This window comes from Lactuca serriola, chromosome 9, assembly GCF_051521515.1.
Source record: "Lactuca serriola cultivar US96UC23 chromosome 9, Lser_US96UC23_V15, whole genome shotgun sequence".
Taxonomy (NCBI): Eukaryota; Viridiplantae; Streptophyta; class Magnoliopsida; order Asterales; family Asteraceae; genus Lactuca; species Lactuca serriola.
The window spans coordinates 30,052,931-30,075,157 of NC_136416.1; the positions used below are offsets into that span (position 1 = coordinate 30,052,931).

Here is a 22,227-nt window from a genome sequence, read left to right on the forward strand (position 1 = left end):
CAGGTATCTTTTATGTTTTCAATTTTTGATGTTTGTGAGGGGACTCGGCGAGTTGGAGCTCAGACTCGCCGAGTAGGATCGCGATTCTGGACGCGGGTTCGCGCCTGGACTCGGCGACTCCAGGGTATGGACTCGGAGAGTCCGTGCTGTTTAATGAAACCCTAATTTCTCAGGTTTGGGACCTATTTAAAAGGCCTTGTGGCCGTCATTTGTGCTCACCAGTCCCTTGAGTGAAACCCTAATCGAGTGTGAGCGTTTGGAGCAAAGTAGGAGGCCATTATTGATCTTGGAGGTGTCATCTTGCAAGGGAAAGGGAGGATCAGCTAAGGGAAAGCAAGAGGAGCCACTTTCTGAGAGTTTGGAGTTCAGGACATCGCTATTGTGGTAATATCTTCGAGCTATTCTCTTCTATGTTGATGTTTGCATTGATTTAGGGCTTATTGAGCCCTTTTATGGCTAGATCTAGTGCCCCTTGGTCCCTTAAGCGATTTAGACCATAGATCTGGACCCTTGGAGGTCCAGAGTGTCCCTTTGCCCAAGCTTTTTGTGAATCAATGGAGGTTTTGGATTGGAATCCTTATGCCTTAGGTCAAAATGCCATTTATGAGCCGTGGGGTGTGTTATGAACACCAAGATAAGGACTTTACGTGTTGAATCAGTCTAGGAAGGCCAGATCTATGAATTGTTGGAACAGATCTGACCTTAGAAGCAAGTTTGAGTGATTGCATGGCATGGACTCGCCGAGTCCGATGATCAGACTCGGCGAGTAGCTTGAAGATTGCCTTCAGATCGCCCAGTGAGTGGTCCAGTCGAGTCATAGGTTGACTCAGTGAGTCAGGACGAGTCTGAGAGGGTTGACAGGTGGTCTGAGTTGAACTGGGACTCGCCGAGTTGTTCTTGAGACTCGGCGAGTTGAGTCGGGGTGGCCCCGCGATTCTTCCAGGTGGAACTCGTCGAGTCAGGGGGAGTACTCGACTTGTAAAAAAGGGAATTCCAGAGAGATTGATGAAAACTTCTAGACTCGCCGAGTCGCCATAGTGCACTCGCCGAGTCCGCTCAAAGTTGACCGTTGACCGTTGACCAAGAGTTGACCAGTGTTGACTTCTTAGGGGTAGTCAACCTTAGTGTTAAAAAGTGTTAATTAGAGACATATGATGTTATAGGGAGATTGTAGCTCGGAGGATCGAGCACGTGTGATTTCGGATTTGCTAGCTATCGATATTCACGAGGTGAGTCTTCTCACTATACGTTACCTTGAGTGGTATTATGAGTTGACCAGAGGGTCTTATGTGTTATGTATGAGATTATGTGCTAATTATGAGATTGTATGCTATGTGTTATTGTATGCTGTATGACTATATAGACCGGACCGGAGGGTCCAACGATTCAGATCGGGCCAGAGGGCCCAATGAGCTATGACTGGACCAGAGGGTCCGACGAGCTGCGGGACTGGAAGGTCCCGCTGAGACATCTCGACCAGTGGGTCGGGTTAGCCTCGAGTGGCGTATTTGTTGTATGTGGTATTTTGGGGAACTCACTAAGCATTTATGCTTACAGTTGTTATGTTTGATGTCTCAGGTACCAGCAAGGACCGTGGGAAGGTGACGGCTTGACACGTACACACACACTGATGGAGATTTTTATATCAGAGATCTTGGGATTTGTTTTTTTTGAAAACAGAATTGATTATGGATTTTGATTTGTGATGTGATACATTATGTGACTTTGGAAATGAAAAATTATTTGAAAATTTACGGCGTTACACACTACCAATTACTAACCATAAGTTACAAAAACTTTTGAGTTGTGGTGATTAATACTTTATGAAAATCATAAGTATACACAAATTACAAAACTCTTTTGTTGTTGTGAAAATTTAAAATGAATTTGATTTAAGTAAATTTCCCACATTGCACAACATATATATATATATATATATATATATATATATATATATATATATATATATACACTAGACGAATGCCCGTGCGTTGCGCAGAAACACCTATATAGTTGAAGTCTTTACAAATATATGATTTTTTGAATATAACAATAATGTTGTTGTTAAATTTGATATAATAATTTGTATATACTAAATTGATATAATATATTGATTATTTTGAATTATATGATAATATATACATTTATTATAACTTCATAATCCTAATTTTTTGAATGACTTTTACCCACGAGTTACACATGAATAAAATTAAATATAATATATGATTTGATGTTATTTATAGTTGTTTTTATTGTTAATTAATTTTTTAAAATTTATTTTCTTAATGTTTTAATTTCTATCATTATAATTATTTAAAACATCAAAAATTGTTTTTTTATTTTAAAGCTAACAATATAATCATTTATGTAGAGTTGTTTTTAACTATTGTTATTGTAAGTTATTTTAAGCTACTTATTTGGAAACTTTTAACGATTATGAAAATATATTTAAGAAATATTTTAGTTAAATTGAAATTACAATTTAGTTTTTGCTTTTATCACTATAATTTATCACTTTTAACTATTTACAAAATATTTTTTAGTTTTTTTAAATGGAACTGAAATTTATATTTGAGTTGACATTGTAATGCGCAGAAACACATATATAGTTGAAGTTTATACAAATACATATTTTTTAAAATATAACACTAACGTTGTTGTTAAATTTGATATAATAATTCGTATATTAATTTGATATAATATATTGACTATTTTGAATTATATGATAATATATAAATCTATTATAACGTCATAATCTCAATCGTTTGAATGACTTCTACTCGCGAGTTACACATCAATAAAATTAAATATTATATATGGTTTAATATTATTTATAGTTATTATTTTTAACTGATTTTTTAAAATATATTTGCTTAATGTTTTAATTTCTATCATTATAATTATTTAAAACATCAAACATTATTTTTTGATTTTAAAGGTAACAATATAATCATATATATAGAGTTATTTTTAACTATTGTTATTAAAAGTTATTTTAAGCTACTTATTTGAAAATTTTTAACGATTATATAAATATATTTAGGAAATATTTTAGTTAAACTGATATTACAATTTAGTTTTTTGCATTTATCACTATAATTTATCACTTTTAACTATTTACAAAATATTATTTGGTTCTTTTAGTCCAACTGAAATTTATATTTAAGTTGACACTGTAATGTTATATTTAAATTAACAATTTAAGTATTTTGTCCAAACTGTTCAAAAATTGTAACTTTAAACTGATAATGGTTTACATGCAACAACATTTTAAATCTAATAAATTAAGTATAATATGTTAAAATTTAAGGACATAACTTTATAAATAGAAGTAAAGATATTATTTTAAAATTGAAATTTAGTCTATTTATGACTACACTTTAGGTTTGATATTTATTTAACCTTATTAACCAACTTACAATCATTATTAGAAAGACCCTACAATTTATCACTTTTAACTATTTATAAAATAATCTTTGGGTTGTTTAATTTAAATAAAATTTATATTTAAGTTGAGCCTATAATGTTATATTTTAATTAATAATTTAAATATTTTATACAAATTGTTCAAAAATTATACCTTTAAAATGATAATGGTTTACATCCAACAATATATTAAAACTAATAAATTAAGTATAATATGTTAAAAGTTAAAAAACATAATTTTATAAGTAGAATTAAAGATATTATTTTAATATTGAAATTTAGTTTATATATGAATACACTTTACATTTGATATTTATTTAACCTAACTACCAAATTATAATTATTATTATAAAGAAATTGAAAAGTCATGGGAGTTTCAAATGAATGTGGTGAAAGGAAAAAAAGAATGGGGGTTTGAAATGCATGAGATTCAAGAAAAAATGCTAGCTTTATAAGTATATATGATATATATATATATATATATATATATATATATATATATATATATATACAGACACACACACACACATAGAGACACATACATACACGCTATTAAAATAATCATATCGCTATTATTGATTTTGAAATAATTATATTTATACAAATTTGATATAAAAACTCATTATGGCATGTTTGCTGTCTTTTGAGGCATACAATAAAAAATTATTAATAACATTAAACTAATTATGAAAGAAACTTTGTTAAACTTGTAAACTTCTCATTTTAGGCCATTTCATATAAGATTTGTACAACTTGTTATAACGATGGACATGTAATTAAGCTTTTATAATACAAATTATGGACCATATCAATCTACTTAACATGTATTGCTTTAATAAGTTATAATACGTGGTTCAAACAACCTTTTATACATGTACAGATGTAAATATAAAAGGAAACAAAAATCTAAGAAAAAACAAAGCATATTGAAATATTCATAACAAAAACGAAGAGATAGAAACAAATAGGCTAATGATGATGTTCTCACATGTAACTTCGAAAATTGCAAACCACAACTCAAAATGCACATCACTATTGGAAAAAAAAATATATAACACGATCAAACTATGAGTAAAAAATGATATATTCATCCACAACCTTGACTTGTAGAGCTATTTTAGGGACTTCATCACTGCTAATACGTTCTAAAAGAACTATGCCTATTGAAATTTTTTCTTTTCATTTGACGTCCTTCTTACATGTAAAAGTTTATATAGCATGTTTGGTGTTTAATGCTAAATCAATTACTTAGAAGACATTTGAAAAGTCAATTGAGAATCTGAAAAAACAAAAGAGTTTCAAATCAATGTGGTGCTTAGAAATATAGTCATTTAAAAATATGTAAAGACAAAAGAGTTTCAAATCAATATGGTGCTTAGAAAAATGCTTCTATTATAAGATACTAGACGAATTCTCGCGCGTTGCGCGACGCGGGTTAAAAATATATTGTTATAATATTGAAAAATATATGTTTATAATGGTTATATTATTGACAATAACTTTGACATAATATTTTTACACTAGTGTGTGTGTGTGTGTGTGTATATATATATATATATATATATATATATATATATATAAGCTCAACTATTTTGAACAATAATATTCATTTACATCAACCCACCTTCCTCATTATAGAATTACATATAATTATCTATTTAGTATTATTTTTAACAATTATTATGATTGATTAATTTATATTTTTACCTATGCAATTATTTTCTAATTTCTTTAATGATGTTCATTTAAAATACAATTTATTTGTAGCTAACGTTATGTAATTTATAGTTTGATGTTATTATTATTTAAAATTATTGTTCATTAATTTTAAACCACTTATTATTATTAATAAGTTAAAGAAGACTTTTAAGAAACACTTAATATTATTATTCAAATATAAATCATATACTAAATAATAAAGTGATAAGATTGACAATTTTCATTTCAAAAGAGATTTGCATGGATAATATGACATATACATGATTTTTATAATTTGATTTTATTATTTATAACTATTGTTCGTTAATTTAAAAGCACTTATTATTATTAATAAGTGAAAGAGAACTTTTAAAAAACACTTATTATTATACATAAAATGTTAAACATATACTAAAATATAAAGTGATAAGATAGACAATTTGTATTTTAAAAGAGACTTACATGGATAATATAACATATCCATAATTTTTAATTAATTATTGCTTTGAGGCAACACAAACATACAAACATATATACAATATTTAATTAAATATTATTTATATCACATTCCTTAACATATGATCGATAACATAAATCTAATCTAATTTACATTAAAATTTCAACCACAACATACAATGATTGTCTTAGAGAATACTTAAACAAAAGAAAAACAAAGAATTAGTATATAATGAACTTACAAATTAAAAACTTTAACATAATAACATGGCTCGAAAAATGGTCCAAAGCCCTCAAACCAACACAAAAACCTTTAAACTTGTTTTCTTTGTGAATTTTGTACGTGATTGGTATTTGTGTTTCTACTAAAAAATATTGACATTTTATAGTAGACTATCCATTAATTGCTTATTAAACATATTATATAAGTTAAAAAACCTTTGAATTGTTAATCATTATTAAGAGACTTTTGAGTGATATTCATTCAAATAGGAGGTTTCAAATTAATATAGATTGAGTAAAAATGCCTCATGAGAGTTTCAAATGAATGCGGTTTCTCAAAACTCAAATTCTGTTAAAAATAAATTTTCAATGATGTTACTTTTTTTTTGAAATGACAAATTAACTAATCTACTCCTAAATAACCACCTATGTCTCTACCGAGACTTGAACTCCTGATCTCTCATATGAGATGATCACTCCATACCGCTAAGCCATTGGCTCTTTGGTTCAATAATGTTACTTATACATATTAATGTGTTTCTACATGTCATTACTGATTTTTTAAACTATTTTCAAATCACAATAGTTTTCATCATAAAAAGAAAAACAAAACAAAACAAAACAAAACATAAAATAACTTTTTATACAAATGATGCACTTTTTTTTAAAAGGGTTATTTAAATACCTAAAAAATATATTCATGTCAATTAAACGGCTAATTAAATATCTAAAATAACATTTAATATTCATGTTAATATCTCAACAATTCAAAACTTATTTATGTTATGTTAGAAAATGCTAGGAGTCAATGTTAAATGTTTTAATTAAAAAAAATATATACATATGAAATAGCAAGTAATAAATTTTCAACAATCCACAAATGTTAAAAGCATATTAAATGAATTAAACATAAATTAATGTTATATTATTCATATGGTTAATTATTTTAGCATACATAGCAACGAAGTTAACTATTAGCTAACAAACGTGTTTTAATTTTGCTTTGAAAAGTTTATGTCTTTATTAAGGATTATATTCAAAATTTGATAAAACAAAATACGTTTTTTTTAACATTAAATATCAAGAGTTTATATCGAACCAATATAAAATTTACTGTATTTATATTATGATATCAAACTCGAAACATATTTTGATCTTTAACTCAAAATCACATACTTTTATTTTTAAAATAAAATAGGACATACTATTATTTATATAATAATGTATTTTTTATAATAACAAATCATATTTTTTCATAAAAATAAATATACTTATATAAGATAAATGAAGATACATCTTAAAAATTCAATCATGTAAAAATTAAAAAGTAATAAAATGATATTTTTAAACTTCAAGTGTTTTTAATTAAAAAATAGAAAATAAAAATATTTAATTATTTATTGTAGGTTGAATATTTTAGATAAAGTCTAGACAACAAAACTTATTTATATATTTAAAAATTATATAATAACAAAGTTGTGAAAAAGATGGCCGAAAATATAAAAAGAAAAAAGTAAAAGAAAAACATTATAATATTTCAAATGGTCATTATGTAAAATTTCACAAATGGTCATTAAACAAGTTTCATAAAATGGCAGAAATAGTTCTTATCCAAAATTCTTTCAATTTAATGGATCCATCTAACGGACATCCAGGGTAAGAACCATTTGTGTGTAAGGTTTGCTCCTTAAATACCATCTCAGGAAAAAATGTTTCGTAAAGAACATTTAAAAAAACTATAAAGCTAAAGGACCATTTGTGTAGTTTGCTCTAAAAACATATAAACCTCTTTAATTTGGTTACAAAGCTTATAAAACTCATCTTTTCCGTCTTTAAAGTTTTATACAATTGTCTCTTAAATAATATTTTCATCTAAAAACATGCTCATTCAAAAATTCACTAACATGAAACCTATGTACTATTTTTTTAGAACAGCGCAACACTTTTTATAATAGAAAATAGCAGACACACACATCTTTCATTCTTTCCATACGTATAAAATCAAGATCAATATTCATCCCCCAACCAAACATCAATACAAACATTTCATCAAAGTGTTGGTTTACTCCATCATTATTACACTAAACATAATCAATATTCAAACAAAGCCTTTGAAATAATGATTTTTCACTCCATACCATATCCTTTCTCCTGAAGTTCTTGAACAACTTCATTCTTCATCCTCAACCACAACCTAAGTGCTTCCTGATCAAACTTCTCTTTCTGCAACTGCTTCTGATAATTCCCGGGACCCGATTCCATATCTATTGTCCCTTTAGCACTCACCATTGTCCCAATCATCCCACCTTTTGCAATGAAGTCAGTCATGGCTTCTTCATCACCTGGGTAAGGGTAATTGATTCTCTGATACAGGTGAGCTAATTCTTTCTCTTCTTTAGGTACTGGTTTCAGTGTCCACCAACCAAGTGGGGATGTTTCATTGAATAGCCACATGGCACCAAATAGTGTGTATGTGCATACAAGTGCTTTGCCTATTTGCTTCCAGAAATAGTAGTCTTCTTTTCCCAATCCTATTTTCTTTAGGTACTTCTCAGCAGTGAATGATTTAGCCACTGGAAAAGATGGGAGAAAAATGATAGGTTAGAAGTTTTATTCTGAATGAACTTGAGCTTTATCTGGGAAAGATTATTTCTCGACAAAAACTAGTCTTTTTTAACAGAAGAGTGTTTAAAGATCGATCTTTGTCAGATCAGAAGAACATAAATTCACAAGTACACCATTGGGAATCATGGAATCCGCTCAAAGAGCATAAGATTGAAACATTTTGGCTCTGACATTTTATCAAGCAGTTGGAGGGCACATTTTATTTTAAGATATTCAAAACAGACCAAAGTCAGTCGCTCCAAGGTTCAGAGTTTCATTTCAAATGAATCTTTGATAAAATGAAGCTCAAAATCACGAACAACCTCAATAAGAAAGCACGCAGAAAATCTCAATTCAACCTTCGGGGACGGTTAATTTGAAAATAGAACTGTGGTAGGGTTCAACAAATTACCTGTTTCGGCAGCTCTATAACTTTTGCGAACCATCGAGAAGACAAAGATGCGAGATTGCAACCTGTTTGAGTAATTACTTCATGAAAAATCTCAGCATAAGAATCCTCCTAAAACCCTTTTATCGATCTTGCAGAGAACAATATGTCAATACATAAGAAAATCGTTCTTTTTAGCAATTTGTCATTTTTGCTCCTTCATGATCTATGTTATTCCAGAATACCCCCTTTTCTTCAAGTTTACAAAAAAAAAAAAAAAAAAAAATCAAATCAACGAATAATAATGATTTGTGATTATAGAAATAAGACAAAATTGCAAAAATGGTCCCTGTGGTATGTATTGTTTGTTTTTTGGATCAAACCCCGTTTTTTTTTGGATTGACGGTCATTTTGAGCTATTTTGTTTGTGGTTTTGGTCCCTCGTAAAATTAAAAAGACAAAAATACCCTTTTGTTACATTTTCTATGTTGTTTTTCTATTTGATATAAAGTTTTATTAATAAAAATTATGGGATCCACCTCTCTCTCTCTCTCTCTCTCTCTCTCTCTTTCTTCTTCTTCTTCTTCTTCTTCTTCTTCTTCAAAAATCCATAAAACCTCCCTTACCCTCCTCCTATTTTCTCCACCTTTAACCACCATTACTCCACTATAGCATCACCACTGCCACCACCTTCTTCCCTACCGGAAAGCACCATCCCCACCCCAGTGTTTCTATCGGAGCTCTTTCCTCCACAACCTGCAACCTCTTCCTGCACTACCAAGAAACACCACCACCAAGGTTGGTGTTGCTGCTGTGTAACCACCAAGAACCACCATGGTTCTCCCTTTTATGCCACTGACCGGAGAAGGCTGCCAGGCACCGCCAATCACCACCTCCCCTTGTCACTCTACCCCGTTTCTCACTTCACCGGGGAAGAGGACCACCACAGCCGATGGTGGCACCCCATTGTTTCTTCCAGAGCTCTTTCCTCCACCACCTGTAGCCTCTTCTTGCACTACCGAGAAACACCACCACCAAGGTTGGTGTTGTTGCTGTGTAACCACCGAGAACCACCGTGGTTCTCCCTTTTATGCCAATGACCGGAGAAAGCTGCTAGACACTACCCATCACCACCTTCCCTCGTCACTCTACCCCGTTTCTCACTTCAACGGGGAAGAGTACCACCATAGCCAACAGTGGCAGTCCCTCTACCTCCATCCTGTCGTAACCCACCACCACCAAACGCATCGTCACTGATGCTTCGTCTTGGTCCCTCGTCGAGCATCCTCCAATAGAAATGAAGCAGCAAGGCCGCTTACGGCCGCCAACCGCAGCCACCCATTGCTGTCGCTGCCCTTCCACCATCGCTGCAGTCAGCCATCGCCACCTATTATCGCTGCTAATTCATTGCCATCCATGGAGGATGCTCGACGAGGTTTAGACCAAAACCCCAAAAAATACATATCACAATGACATTTTTACAATTTTATCTAGAAATAATAGATTTCATTTGATTACTTACAAAAATTAAATAAGTAAATGCAAAAAGTTATTTGGAAAAGCAATTGTTTTTTAAATATATGTTAGATGTGTGAGGTTTAGAGCTACTAAACTCAAAGGAGTAAAATGAGAGTTTTTAGGTAGTCAGTAACATATCAATATGTATTTCTAGAAGATATTATTTAAATTTTAAAGTCATTTAAAAAAGGCTCATAAAATTAAATATTAAGAAATAAACATCGTAATTTTTCCTCATATAATCTTTCATATATTTGTATAAACAATTAAGTACTCATATATCTTCTATTCTAATAAAAAAAAACTTTTAACCTTACCACTTGTCATTTTTAGAACCTATTTTTTTCGGTATAATTTCCTATACTCTTTTTCTCTTATTTTCCTGTTCAAACCAAAACATCATTTCATTTTTAGAACCTATTTTTTTCGGTATCAAAGGGCTTCTAGCCCAGCGGTATTAGGTGGTGCCCTCCCTCTTAGCCACCCATCAGATCGAAAAAGAAATGGGTTAAACCCAACTACAAATGGGTTCCGAAGGCTCACTCTCCCAAATCTACTAACGATTCTAATATTTCTACATCTTCTGTTTGTGATAAGCAGGACATGTCATGGGAGAAAGTACCATGCAAGGATGACAAAGGTCAACCCAGTTTCAAAATGGACTGGGTTCCAAAGACCAACTGATCCCGCTATGTGTCGGAGCAGCTATGGAGGCATATCATCATACTTCGGTTTGTTGATAGTGGCTGTTCCTGGCACTTGATAGGGGTCATCTCTCAACTGTACAACACCCTGAATTTTGTTTGAGAGTATGTGTCCTTTGCGGGAAGGGAAGAAAGGAAGGGATCACATGGGGTCTGTGCTTAACGACATGAAGAATTTTCGGATCTGTTCTGAGATTATGCGTGCTGTTCTCAGACCTTCTAGATGCAAATTCAATCAGTGACTTACGGTTTGAGTTTTATTCTCTATACTCCTGAGTTTTTCTTAAGCTGATTTGCTTTAAAGACTATTTTTTGTTTTAGGATAGTTTAAATTTGCGCATTTACTTTCGTTTCTCTCCTATGCACAAATTTAGGGGGAGAAATAAAAACAAAACAAAAATTAGAAAATTTCAAAAAAATAAAAAAATTAGAAAATCAAAATAATAATATGTTGGTTATGGAATGTGCTTGAGGGAGATGTTTTGGGAAGTGAGTGGTAACGGGCAATCTGATTCTGCGTAACGTACCCAAAGTTGAAGGGTCTATGCTCTGGTTTGATGCGTCGGTAGGCATGAAAGATTCTAAATGGACATGACTAGGTAGAGTTGAACTTAAGAAATCAAATGACTTGGCAAATCTTGACCTAGTTAGATTCGTTTAGCCTGACAATACGACGCTTGGATAGGTTGAGCATGGAGATATATATATGGGAATCTACTCGTCACATTAAATGAACCCGTATTTGGAACCGTGTTTTAACTTTTCCTCCATGTGCGGATTCTGTCCTTAATTCCGGTATTGATGGGGCAACTGGTAAATTCCGATAAATTAGGTCTGTAGAAAATCATTTTCTTTCTTTCTATCTGTTAGTCATATGTTACCTCCTCTGCGTGATTGGAAGAGATCTGACCTAGACTGTAACATATGCAACTCTATTTATATGCATATTATATATATATATATATATATATATATATATATATATATATATATATACATATGAAATTCCTCTTATCTGTTAGCCATATGATGTCTGATTTGCGTGACTAACAATCCGAACTGGTACACAACATATGCACTATAAATGATAATACTCTGAATCTGTCTTCTCCCCTAATGATGGTCTGCTCATCCGATGTAAGGAGTACTCTGGAAGTCCTTGATTACCGAGGCATATCTGGAAGCGGGAAACATGTTCCAGTACAATAGGTTCTAGCCCAGCGGTATTAGGTGGCTTCTAGCCCAGCACTTGATTTCGAGGGTTCAAGTCCCGTCCTGGACATAGGTGAAATTAGGTGTTAGTTTAGGAGTATATTAGTATATTTGTATGTATTTGCCAGTTCAAAAAAAAAAAAAACTAGATTACACAAAATTAGGAACTTTCTTAATTTTAGCCTATAAATCATCAACCGGATTTTGCAAAATTGACAACACCTATCTTCTCTTCTTGTATTAAGATTTACCATCGCCCTAAGACCTCACATAGCACCATGCTTGCCGCCACTATAGAAGCCTTATGCATAGTTTTCTTCTCAATTGCTTCTCACCGCACCTTTAGCTAAACCTCTAGCCCTAAAATCTCCACTAATATTTTGTGTTTCTATTAATTAAAATATGGGTTGTTGAAATTTTGATGAAATATTTTCCACCCTTTGAACATCTGACTACTTTTATCTAAAAAATCATTGAAATAATTTCTAATCCACCGATTTTTGAGAACTCCATGGGTAAATATGATTGAAATCTTGGTTCATCACAACAGGTATGTCCGATTCACACACTACCTAACAGGAGCACAACACTAATGTCACCTTTTACCAAAATGTATATTACCACATGCTTCGAAATGTCAATCTGCACGTTTCCCCTGCTTTGGACGACTTGCCCTTTATGTTGATGTTATAGTATTTTTTTGGTGAGAAAAAAAATTGATCATCTCATATGCTGCTTGACCTCCTGGTGTTTATTGCTTGCTCTATTTGTTGTTTGTTGTTTCTTTTTTCCTAGTTGCTTGCTATTTTGTAATCTGTCTAGCTTCACGCTGGCTTGTTTTATTAATTTCAATAATATCTTGCAGTTTAAAAAAAAGTATTTTTTGAGTTTTTTGAAATATGGATGATTTTACCTTTTATGTTTATGTTATATGTATGTGTGTGTTGAATTGTGTTTGTGTATGTATATGTTTGGTATGTTGTGTGTGTGTGTGTGGGGGGGGGGGGGGGTTAATTGTTAATGTAAATTTGGTGGTAGCTTTATTGTCTTTGTAAGAACATAATATTTGACTTTCTAAGAACATTGAATATGATGGTAGTTTTACCCTTATAGTTCCTACTTTTTATATATGACTTTTGCTCAATCCCAACTTTTTTTTTTTGCTATCATTAGATTAAGAGTTTAATGTCTTATGTTGATGCTTAATGTCTTATGTCTTAATCGATCCGGTTCAATGTTTTAATCATTCCATGTCACATATGATGCCACATGCTTGATGTCAATTTTATTTTAGATTTTTGTATTAACCAAAGTATCAATCTAATGGTTAATTTTTTAATCGAGATTTAACAAGAAATATTAAAAGATCTGGTCTTCTGATGCTCAATGTGATAATGTTTGAAGTCATTTTTTTTTTGTTATTTTATTGTCTCATGTGATGTCAGGTCTAATGATTTTTTTTTCAAGGTTCTGAACCCTACATTATAAACCATCAGTGATAAGAAAATATTTTTATTATTGTTGGTATATGAAGCTTTTGAAGGGAAGGAAACATAACCATCTATTGCAAGTATGCGTTTTGACCATTTTGATAGTTAAATCTAACTTCAAGTTGTTAATGTTGGCATGTGAAGCTTTTCAAGGGAAGGACACAAAACTATCTATTGCAGGTATGTGTTTTGACCTTTTTGCCCCTTTTAGGTTTATCTTCACTTTTTTTTGGTAACAATTGTAGCTTTGAGGACACTTTAGTTTGATATCACAAAAACTATATACACTATACATATGACACTTAGGTGGTGTTTTATTTTGGCTTAACGGCTTAATTTTAACATACAAGCGATGCTCGGTCATTGAACAGTCATGCGAGGTTATATTTATGTTTCATTTTTTTGATAAATATTCGTCATTTATGAGGTTGTAATAGTTGGTTGCTGTTAATGATACTTTTGTGGACAACTCACAACTTATATAAATGGTGACAATTATGCATATGATATCATAGAAAAGGCGAAAGCAAGTGCCCTGATATTGTATCTTCTTCAAGGGTGAAATTATCAAATGTCTTTTTCCATCATTGAAGATGGAGTTTCTTCGGTAAGAAGTTCTTTACAATCTCTAGATCTGGATGTGGAAATCTCGTGAAGTATGACAAAGCATGTAGTAGGCACGAACAAAATCTCTAAGAAACACCTGCATGAGACATGCACAATTCAAGGTTGAAACTTGAAAGATGGAACAAGTGGAATCGTATTATATTATTTATATTTGTTTTTATGGCTATTGTGAGAAATAATCTACGTTAATTTATTTGTGAGGAGTAGCATCTTTGAATAAATATCTGTATTTTTTTTTGTATGTCTAACTGATTTCTAAATAAACATTTTCTTGTAAATTATACATTTTTATTAAAGAAACTTATTATGGTCTTTTTAGTGGATATCTTTCATTTAGTAGTTTCTAATAGCACAATGTCAGTACGAATAAATGTGAAAACCTCATAAATTACTTATGCACTTTTTAGTGAACATCTTTGTTGCGTAGAACTAGTTTTGAATTCAAAAAATATTTAAATCCAAAAAAAAAACTACTTGTGTTAAATAGTTAATTATATCATTCTAAATTAGCGACTACACCACTACAGACAAAACACTTAATTTTGTATAGAAACAATTGTTTGCAAATCTATGATTAATGTTTATGCTTTTTAAAGTTTTAATGTCGTTGTACTTTGTCAACCGTGTAATTCATGAGTTATAACCTAGTTATCATCTACTTAACACTTGAAAGTTGCAATATGTACCCATTTGACTATTTGAGTCATATTATTTGACGCAATGATTCAATTTTATCCTTAAAACTTAGCAAAATTCCTATGGCTAGATGAGGTCGTTTACTCACCATGAATCGATAAACTATGAGACATTAACCTATAATTTCTCGTACAATTTACTCCATCTAACTTTAATTTTACTTCTCTATTAATTCATTCCCAAAACAAATCGACTTTATCAATTAGAAATCATAAAATTAGACAGTAAGTTAATAATAACTAAAATCAATAATCCTATAATGAGAGAAACATTCCAAAATCAGTAACAATAACTATCTACATACCTTAGTCCTTACTCCTTACATAATCATTCCAGTGAGAATCCAAAATCGTTCAACATCACCAAAATCAGTAATCCGCCGTGTTGCACGACATTTGGGTTGGGTTTGGCCTGTTATCGGGGAGAAAATATTGGGTTAGTTTTGATAATTAATTTAGTTGATATTTTGATGAATAATTTAAATTAATTTTCCATAATACATATTTCAGTCATATGTCCATCTAGCATGAAATTTATTCTAGAATCACCCACAAAAGATACTTTCAAATTTAGACACTAAAAAAATCATATTGGATTTTTCTAATTCTTATGAGTTCCAAAAATGTCCTCTTTTACAAGTATTTATACTCATTCTTTCATGAATTGGATATAAAAAATAAAGATATAGATTTTTAAAAGTTAGAAGCGGTAATAGACAATTGTGTGGTTTCTCAAATTTCAATCGAAGCAAACAATTCATAAATTTTTTTATGAAGTGTTGGAAAAAATGATGCTTTTCGCACAAGATGTTATAGTAACAACTTCTTTTAATCCGAATCCAAACATTCCATGACATAATAGGAGACTACGACGGGTTTTCAAAGGGGCGGTTGGTGCACTTGATGACACTTTGTTACATGCTGTTGTCCCTCCTAAGAAACAAGACTTATATAGAAGTAGGGGAAACGAAGATTGCTACCAAAACGTATTGGCAATTTGTGACTTCAATATGATTTTTACATCTGTTGTGGCCGGGTGGGAAGGGGTAGCGCATGACTCTAGAATATTATCAGAAGTAGTAGCCGATCCACAAGCATCATTCCCGTTTCCTCTACCAGGTAAGTTTTTTTTTTAAATATTTTTATCTTAGTTTGAAAATTGATTAGTGTTTTGCATTTTTTACAAACAAATGTTATCTTTGTGATGTCGTGTACGCACACACTCAAGGATTTATGACACCTTATCGTAATGTGAGGTATTGGCTTGGAGATTTTCATCAAAGACGTGCATTGACCAATAAAGAAAAATTTAACCATGGACATGCAAAACTTCAGAATGTCATTAAGCGTGCTTTTGGTGTTTTGAAAGCATGCTTCCCTATATTGAAGAGGATTATACCATTCCCGTTTGTGAAACAAAGAAACATTGCCATGACATGTTTCACGCTTCATAATTTTATAAGGAGAGAAGGACTTAGTGATGAGTATTTCGCATGATACGATGAACCCAATGTCTCGTTTCGAAATAACAATGTGGCCGTTGATGATGATGAAGACGAGATTTCAACACATGAGACTACAGCAGACCGTGAATATATGACTCAGTTACGGGATGAAATTGATGATCAGTTGATGCATAATATAGACTGAAATGTTTTAAATGAAATTGTTATTGTAAAACCAAATTTTTTTTATTGTATGACTAATTTAGTTGCATGAATTTTATTTTCAATGTTATATGATTATTATTATTAAAACTTTGGTGTTGAAAAATCATTTTAAGTTTCTAAAATCATTTTATTTAAAATTCAGTTTATTTCAGCAGCCCGCAAACATTAAAAAACAAACATTCTTCTTTTGCAGACCGCAAACATTTGATCCACCTCTTCTGCTGCAGAGGCTTACAGATGTGGTCCGCAGACTGCAGATATTTTGGCTTCAGAAAAACAAACAACACCTATGTGTGTGTTTGATTTTGCACGAGAGTTAGAGATGTACATGTAGCAACACTCTAAAAGAATTATCAAAAGTTAAATTAATTCATAAACCTCCTAAATTGATTTATTTAATTAAATAAACTTGTAACACTGTAAATTTTCAAACAAAATTTTCATTTAAAATCACATAATTCTCATAACACGTTTCACAAAAATCTCATTTATTTAATTTACAACTTGCAACCCATAATTGTTTGATTAAAATCCAGGATCCTCAAAACATAACTCTTTCACTGGTGTGTACAATCAAGCCGGTGCCTTTCCACGATCCTGAGAAAAGCCGGAAACACATATCACATAACACGGTAAGCACGAAGCTTAATGAGTTCCCCAAAATACCACACCTAACTCATTAGCCACTCGAGGCTATAACATAGTAAGACCCTCCGGTCAATGTGTCTTTGTGGGACCATCCGGTCCCATAACTCGGTAAACACATAATAATACACAACATAAATCACATAGACATAATACAGGATATCTCAGTACTTAATATAAACACATAAGACATCTCAGTTACACAAAGATACCACTCATGGTAAGTATAGTGAGAAGACTCACCTCGGATGATGAACAACCTCTATAAACGTTGCTGCTACGCACCGTCTAACTCTGATCCAAACCCATAATTAATCAAATTAGGAACTAAGTCCAAACTCTTACTCATTAGGTCTAAAGGTAGTCCACTAACTAGCCCATCCATAACCTAAAACCCATTGGGCCCACCAAGGACCAATAATAAATGGGCTCTCCCGAGGCCCAACTCTCAAGTCTAAGTGGCAAGCCCAACCCAAGGGCCCAAAGCATACAAACACACACACACACACACACACACACACATATATATATATATATAATCCTCTGGATCCAAAACTCTATTGCAACAAGCCTAAACTCCAGACCCAACACTCAAGGCCCAAAAATGAGACTTAGTCGAAAAGTCCACAGTGAGGTTATGCGGGGTGTACCTCCCTTGGTACGCTCAACGTACTCACAAATCCAGATTGGCGATCAGGGACACTGGGGCAGTACACGGGGCGTACTGCAATTACGCTCAGCGTACTCCCCATATTCACTCTTTCTACTCATTTGGTCTTAATCAGTTAAGATCTTGACTCAAATCACAGAGCTAGATTCCCTAATAGCCCTTACTCCATAAAGTCAGTGACTTTAAGCCTTTGCATGGCTGATATGGTCACAAACACCCAAAACACTTACTCTCTTAACTCAAAATGCTCATAACTCATGCATGGCTTGATTCCAACGTCCAAGGCTTGATTTTTATGACACAACACCAGTAAATACACTCAAATGGGGTTGGTCATAGTCTGGAGCTCAATAACTCATAAAGTCTCCAACTTTGGGACAAAAACCCTAAAATACTCTAATATGAAGCTCAAAACAAAAGAGTGAGAAAGCTTGGAGCTTTATACCTCATGATGAAGCTCCCAACTCAGATATGCTTAGATCTAAGGCCTGGACTTTCACTCCTTCTTTACTCCAAAAACACACAAAATTACTTAAGGCTCTCAAATGGACACACACAAGCTCAAGAACGGGGATTAGGGTTTAAGAGAGTTTATTAACTGAGGATGGTGCCCGAGAATGAGGCCATCTCATTCTTTATATAGGGACACCCCTCAATTAGGGTTTCTCATTCCGAGCCTAGTACGCCCAACGTACTAGGAGGCTTCGCTTAAAAGTCACACACATGAGTACGCTAAGCGTACACACACGTACGCCCAACGTACTCAGCTGCCACCTTTCTCAAATGAGGGACTTATCCTGCCAAAACTTCAAACTTCCATAGCTTCCTCGATATAACTCCGATTCCAATGAACCTCATACTCATGGAAAGGTATCGAGATGCCCCATGCTTCTAGCAACTTGTCGCAACCCCGAGACTTCCTCATGCACGGGTTGCAGCCCACAAACCCTAATCTCAGACGATCCGAAACAAGATGTTACAAAACTTCTCATTGAAATAGTATATTTTTACTTTTTACAAACACATTAATAATTTAATAAATAAACAAAAATGATAATAATATAAGCAACATGTAACATTTTAACTGGAAACGTTTAACGTTATCAACAAAAACAACTTCTTATTGTTAGATGGTTCAAGACAGAAAATATCCAAATAGTTTTCTTTCATATTTTGATATAAAGTTTTTTTACATTTAGACAGTAAAATTACAACATGAAAATTAACAAAGAGTTTCAACCAGAATTTAGATTTTAGAATATTACAAATGCAACAATAGAAGATAATGTACCAAAATACATAATTCTATTGATCAGAAATTGCAAGTCGCCGTTCTGAAGAAATGTTAGCGTCGTTATCCTTTAATTTGATAGAAATTGTACCAACAGGCTTCTTATAAGTGTACCAATGAGAAATCAATAGAAAAGCCCCAAAATTTATCACACTCATAATCGCTAAAAGCCAGAAGAAATTTTGTAGTTGACCACGATTCAGATTATCTGGTATCCACCCAGGTTTACCCCCTTTAGTACTAATATTTGTTACAATCGTCACAAGCAAAGAGCTTAAATAACTTCCCAAAGCAACAGTTGTCAGTGATAGAGCTGAACACAAACTTCTCATCGAGTCTGGAGCTTGTTGGTAAAAGAACTCTAATTGTCCAATAAAGGTAAACACTTCGGCACAACCAATCAAGAAATACTGTGGTACTTGCCAAAAAATTGTCATGGGCATATGCTTGTAATCATAATAGTTGTTTCTTTTGACAATCCCTAACCTGACCACTTCCAAAGTCCCTGCAGCTAGCATGGCGAAAATCGAGATCACTAGGCCTGTTCCCATTCTTTGAAGTTGGGTCAGGCCTGACTTGTTGCCAGTATATTTTCTAGCAACAGGTACAATAATTCGGTCATAAACCGGGACCCAAAAAATGACACTTAGGGTGTCGAAAATGCTTAAGGACGCTGGTGGGATTTCGAACTTGTTGATGTTTATATCCATAAAGGAGCCTTGTAACACAAATAGGTTGCCCATCTGACCATAAACTGTACTAAAAACAATTCCAGTAGCCCATATAGGGAGCAAATTAATGATTGCTTTAAATTCCTCCACTTGGGTCACCGTGCAAAGCCGCCATGGATCGGCGGATTCTTTTAAGTGATCCGATTCTAACTCCATCGCCGCCTTGTCCAAGAAACTGTAATTCGAAAGTTAATCAGTTTTAAATTTTCCTTCATAACCTCATATTTATTATGTGAAGTGAAGATTACCTGAACTTTTTGGTGTGGTCAAGCTTGCGACTTCCCACTATAGCAGAGTCGTTGTCAGCGATCTCATACAAGGTGGACCTATCGGTAGGCAATGGAAGTTGGCGTTTCTTCCAAGAAGCAACAATGACCTGACAGATGCGAGTCAATGGGCTTCCACTAGGTTTCTGATTCCGATACAAACGAGTTCCAGAGAAAAACGAGCCAACGGCAATCGCCATAGCCACAGCCGGAATCCCAAACCCCCATCCCCAACCAACGTTATCTTGGATCCAAACAAGAACCGAAGACGCGATTAACGCACCAATATTGATTGTAAAGTAGAACCAGTTAAAGAAAGAGCTTTTGTGCTTCTTTTCACGTTCATCGACATCATCAAACTGGTCCGCTCCATATGACGATACACACGGCTTGATCCCTCCCGTTCCTAAGGCCACCAAATAGAGTGCCAGAAAAGTTATTGCACTTTGAGTAGTTGTCGCATAACAATCCTCCTTGGATACACATGTTGGTTTTAGACCCGAAACTGATGCTGATATCGTCAATAATGTCATTCCCTATAAGACATGACACAAAAACCCTGAATCTTTCTTTGGGATAGTTAGATATTGGACTTTACATACATGTTACATGGTATCAAATCCAATGACTCAACACACTTGTGTGACCTCATTTAGTCTCCGACTCTGAGGGGGACTGTTAGTGTATGGTCTAATAAATGTTTTTATATGGGATAGTCCCTCTTTCTCTATATATAAGAGCTGGACTCCACGTATAACTTAACAATGATATATTCATATTTTAGTTTAGAAGAGCAAACTTACGATAACATAGATGACAGAGAAGATGGCAATGGTCCAGTATCGGCCTAGATAGGCATCGGCAACGAATGCACCAATCAATGGTGTAATATAACATGTTCCAGACCAATTCGAGAGGTTTTTAGAGGCTGTAGTGCTATGTTGATTAAGGTTATACTTGAAATAAAGCACTAGATTCGTGCTCATTCCATAATACGCCAATCTTTCACAACACTCGTTTCCTGCCAAAACTCGAATAAATTTTAAGGTTTCAGTAATCGATATTGCAGTAGCAAGTTAGAAGGTTTAAAGCATGAGTGTTGCAAGTGTACCAAGAATGTAAGGGCAAGCTTTCCATGTTCCTGTGGTGTTCTTGTTAGCAGGGTTGTTCTTGTAATCAACTGTGCCATCTTTTGTGTATACATCTTCTTCTGTTTCAAATTTGCTGTAAACACCCGCTGTTTCTGTCATGATTACAGTTTCTTGACGAAATGGGTTTTTGATTTATAATAGAAAACATGACGGAGATACTTTTGTCTTATGTGTTTTTAAATAATTTATTAACTCAAGGTATTTGCTTTCTGATACAAAATGTTCTTCGAAAAAATTAAAACAATAAGCTTCGAAAGAATGATATTTTGAATGATTGCATGCATGTAGCTGTACGATACAAACAAAAGATAGTAAAAGAATTGATGACCCTTTTTAAATTTGCATTTCCATGATTTGCATAATTCATTTTTTTAATATACAATTTCAATAATCGTTTATAATATCGATCGTATTTAGTGTACATACGTATTTTACATCGACATTTTATCTATGCAAATAAGAATAATATTTTTACATATAATTTTAGTATTTAAAATTTGAAGTTAGAGTTTAATTTAAACAAAAAATATTATTGAATACAAATGGAATAACCGAAGTGGCAATACACTACAAAGAGAAAATCCAAGGCATCGCTGGCAAACAGTGGAAGACAAATTAATCTATGATGATAAAATCCACATTATTGTTCTCAAATTGACCGCAAATATGTTTTATGGTCGCTGAATAATAACAATCGAGTTAAACATATTGTTAGTTTCTCTATTAAGCATTTGGACTATACCAGCTGAACCGAAAGTGGTTC

At 32.8% G+C, this 22,227-nt stretch overlaps 2 protein-coding genes across 2 annotated transcripts; both read right to left on the reverse strand.

The window, feature by feature from the left end:
- Positions 1-7,761: 7,761 nt before the first annotated feature.
- On the reverse strand, positions 7,762-8,976 carry LOC145077016 (homeobox prospero protein). Its single transcript, XM_079022800.1, has 2 exons — positions 8,819-8,976; positions 7,762-8,375 (listed from the first exon to the last, which is right to left on the reverse strand). Exons 1-2 carry the CDS (start codon positions 8,850-8,852, stop codon positions 7,930-7,932), a joined length of 480 nt encoding a protein of 159 aa, XP_078878926.1. The 5' UTR covers positions 8,853-8,976; the 3' UTR covers positions 7,762-7,929.
- Positions 8,977-19,247: 10,271 nt separating this feature from the next.
- LOC145075262 (protein NRT1/ PTR FAMILY 8.2-like) lies at positions 19,248-21,555 on the reverse strand. Its single transcript, XM_079021563.1, has 4 exons — positions 21,425-21,555; positions 21,117-21,334; positions 20,296-20,849; positions 19,248-20,222 (listed from the first exon to the last, which is right to left on the reverse strand). The coding sequence occupies exons 2-4, from the start codon at positions 21,297-21,299 to the stop codon at positions 19,331-19,333; spliced, it is 1,629 nt and encodes a 542-aa protein (XP_078877689.1). The 5' UTR covers positions 21,300-21,334; positions 21,425-21,555; the 3' UTR covers positions 19,248-19,330.
- Between the last annotated feature and the right edge of the window lie 672 nt (positions 21,556-22,227).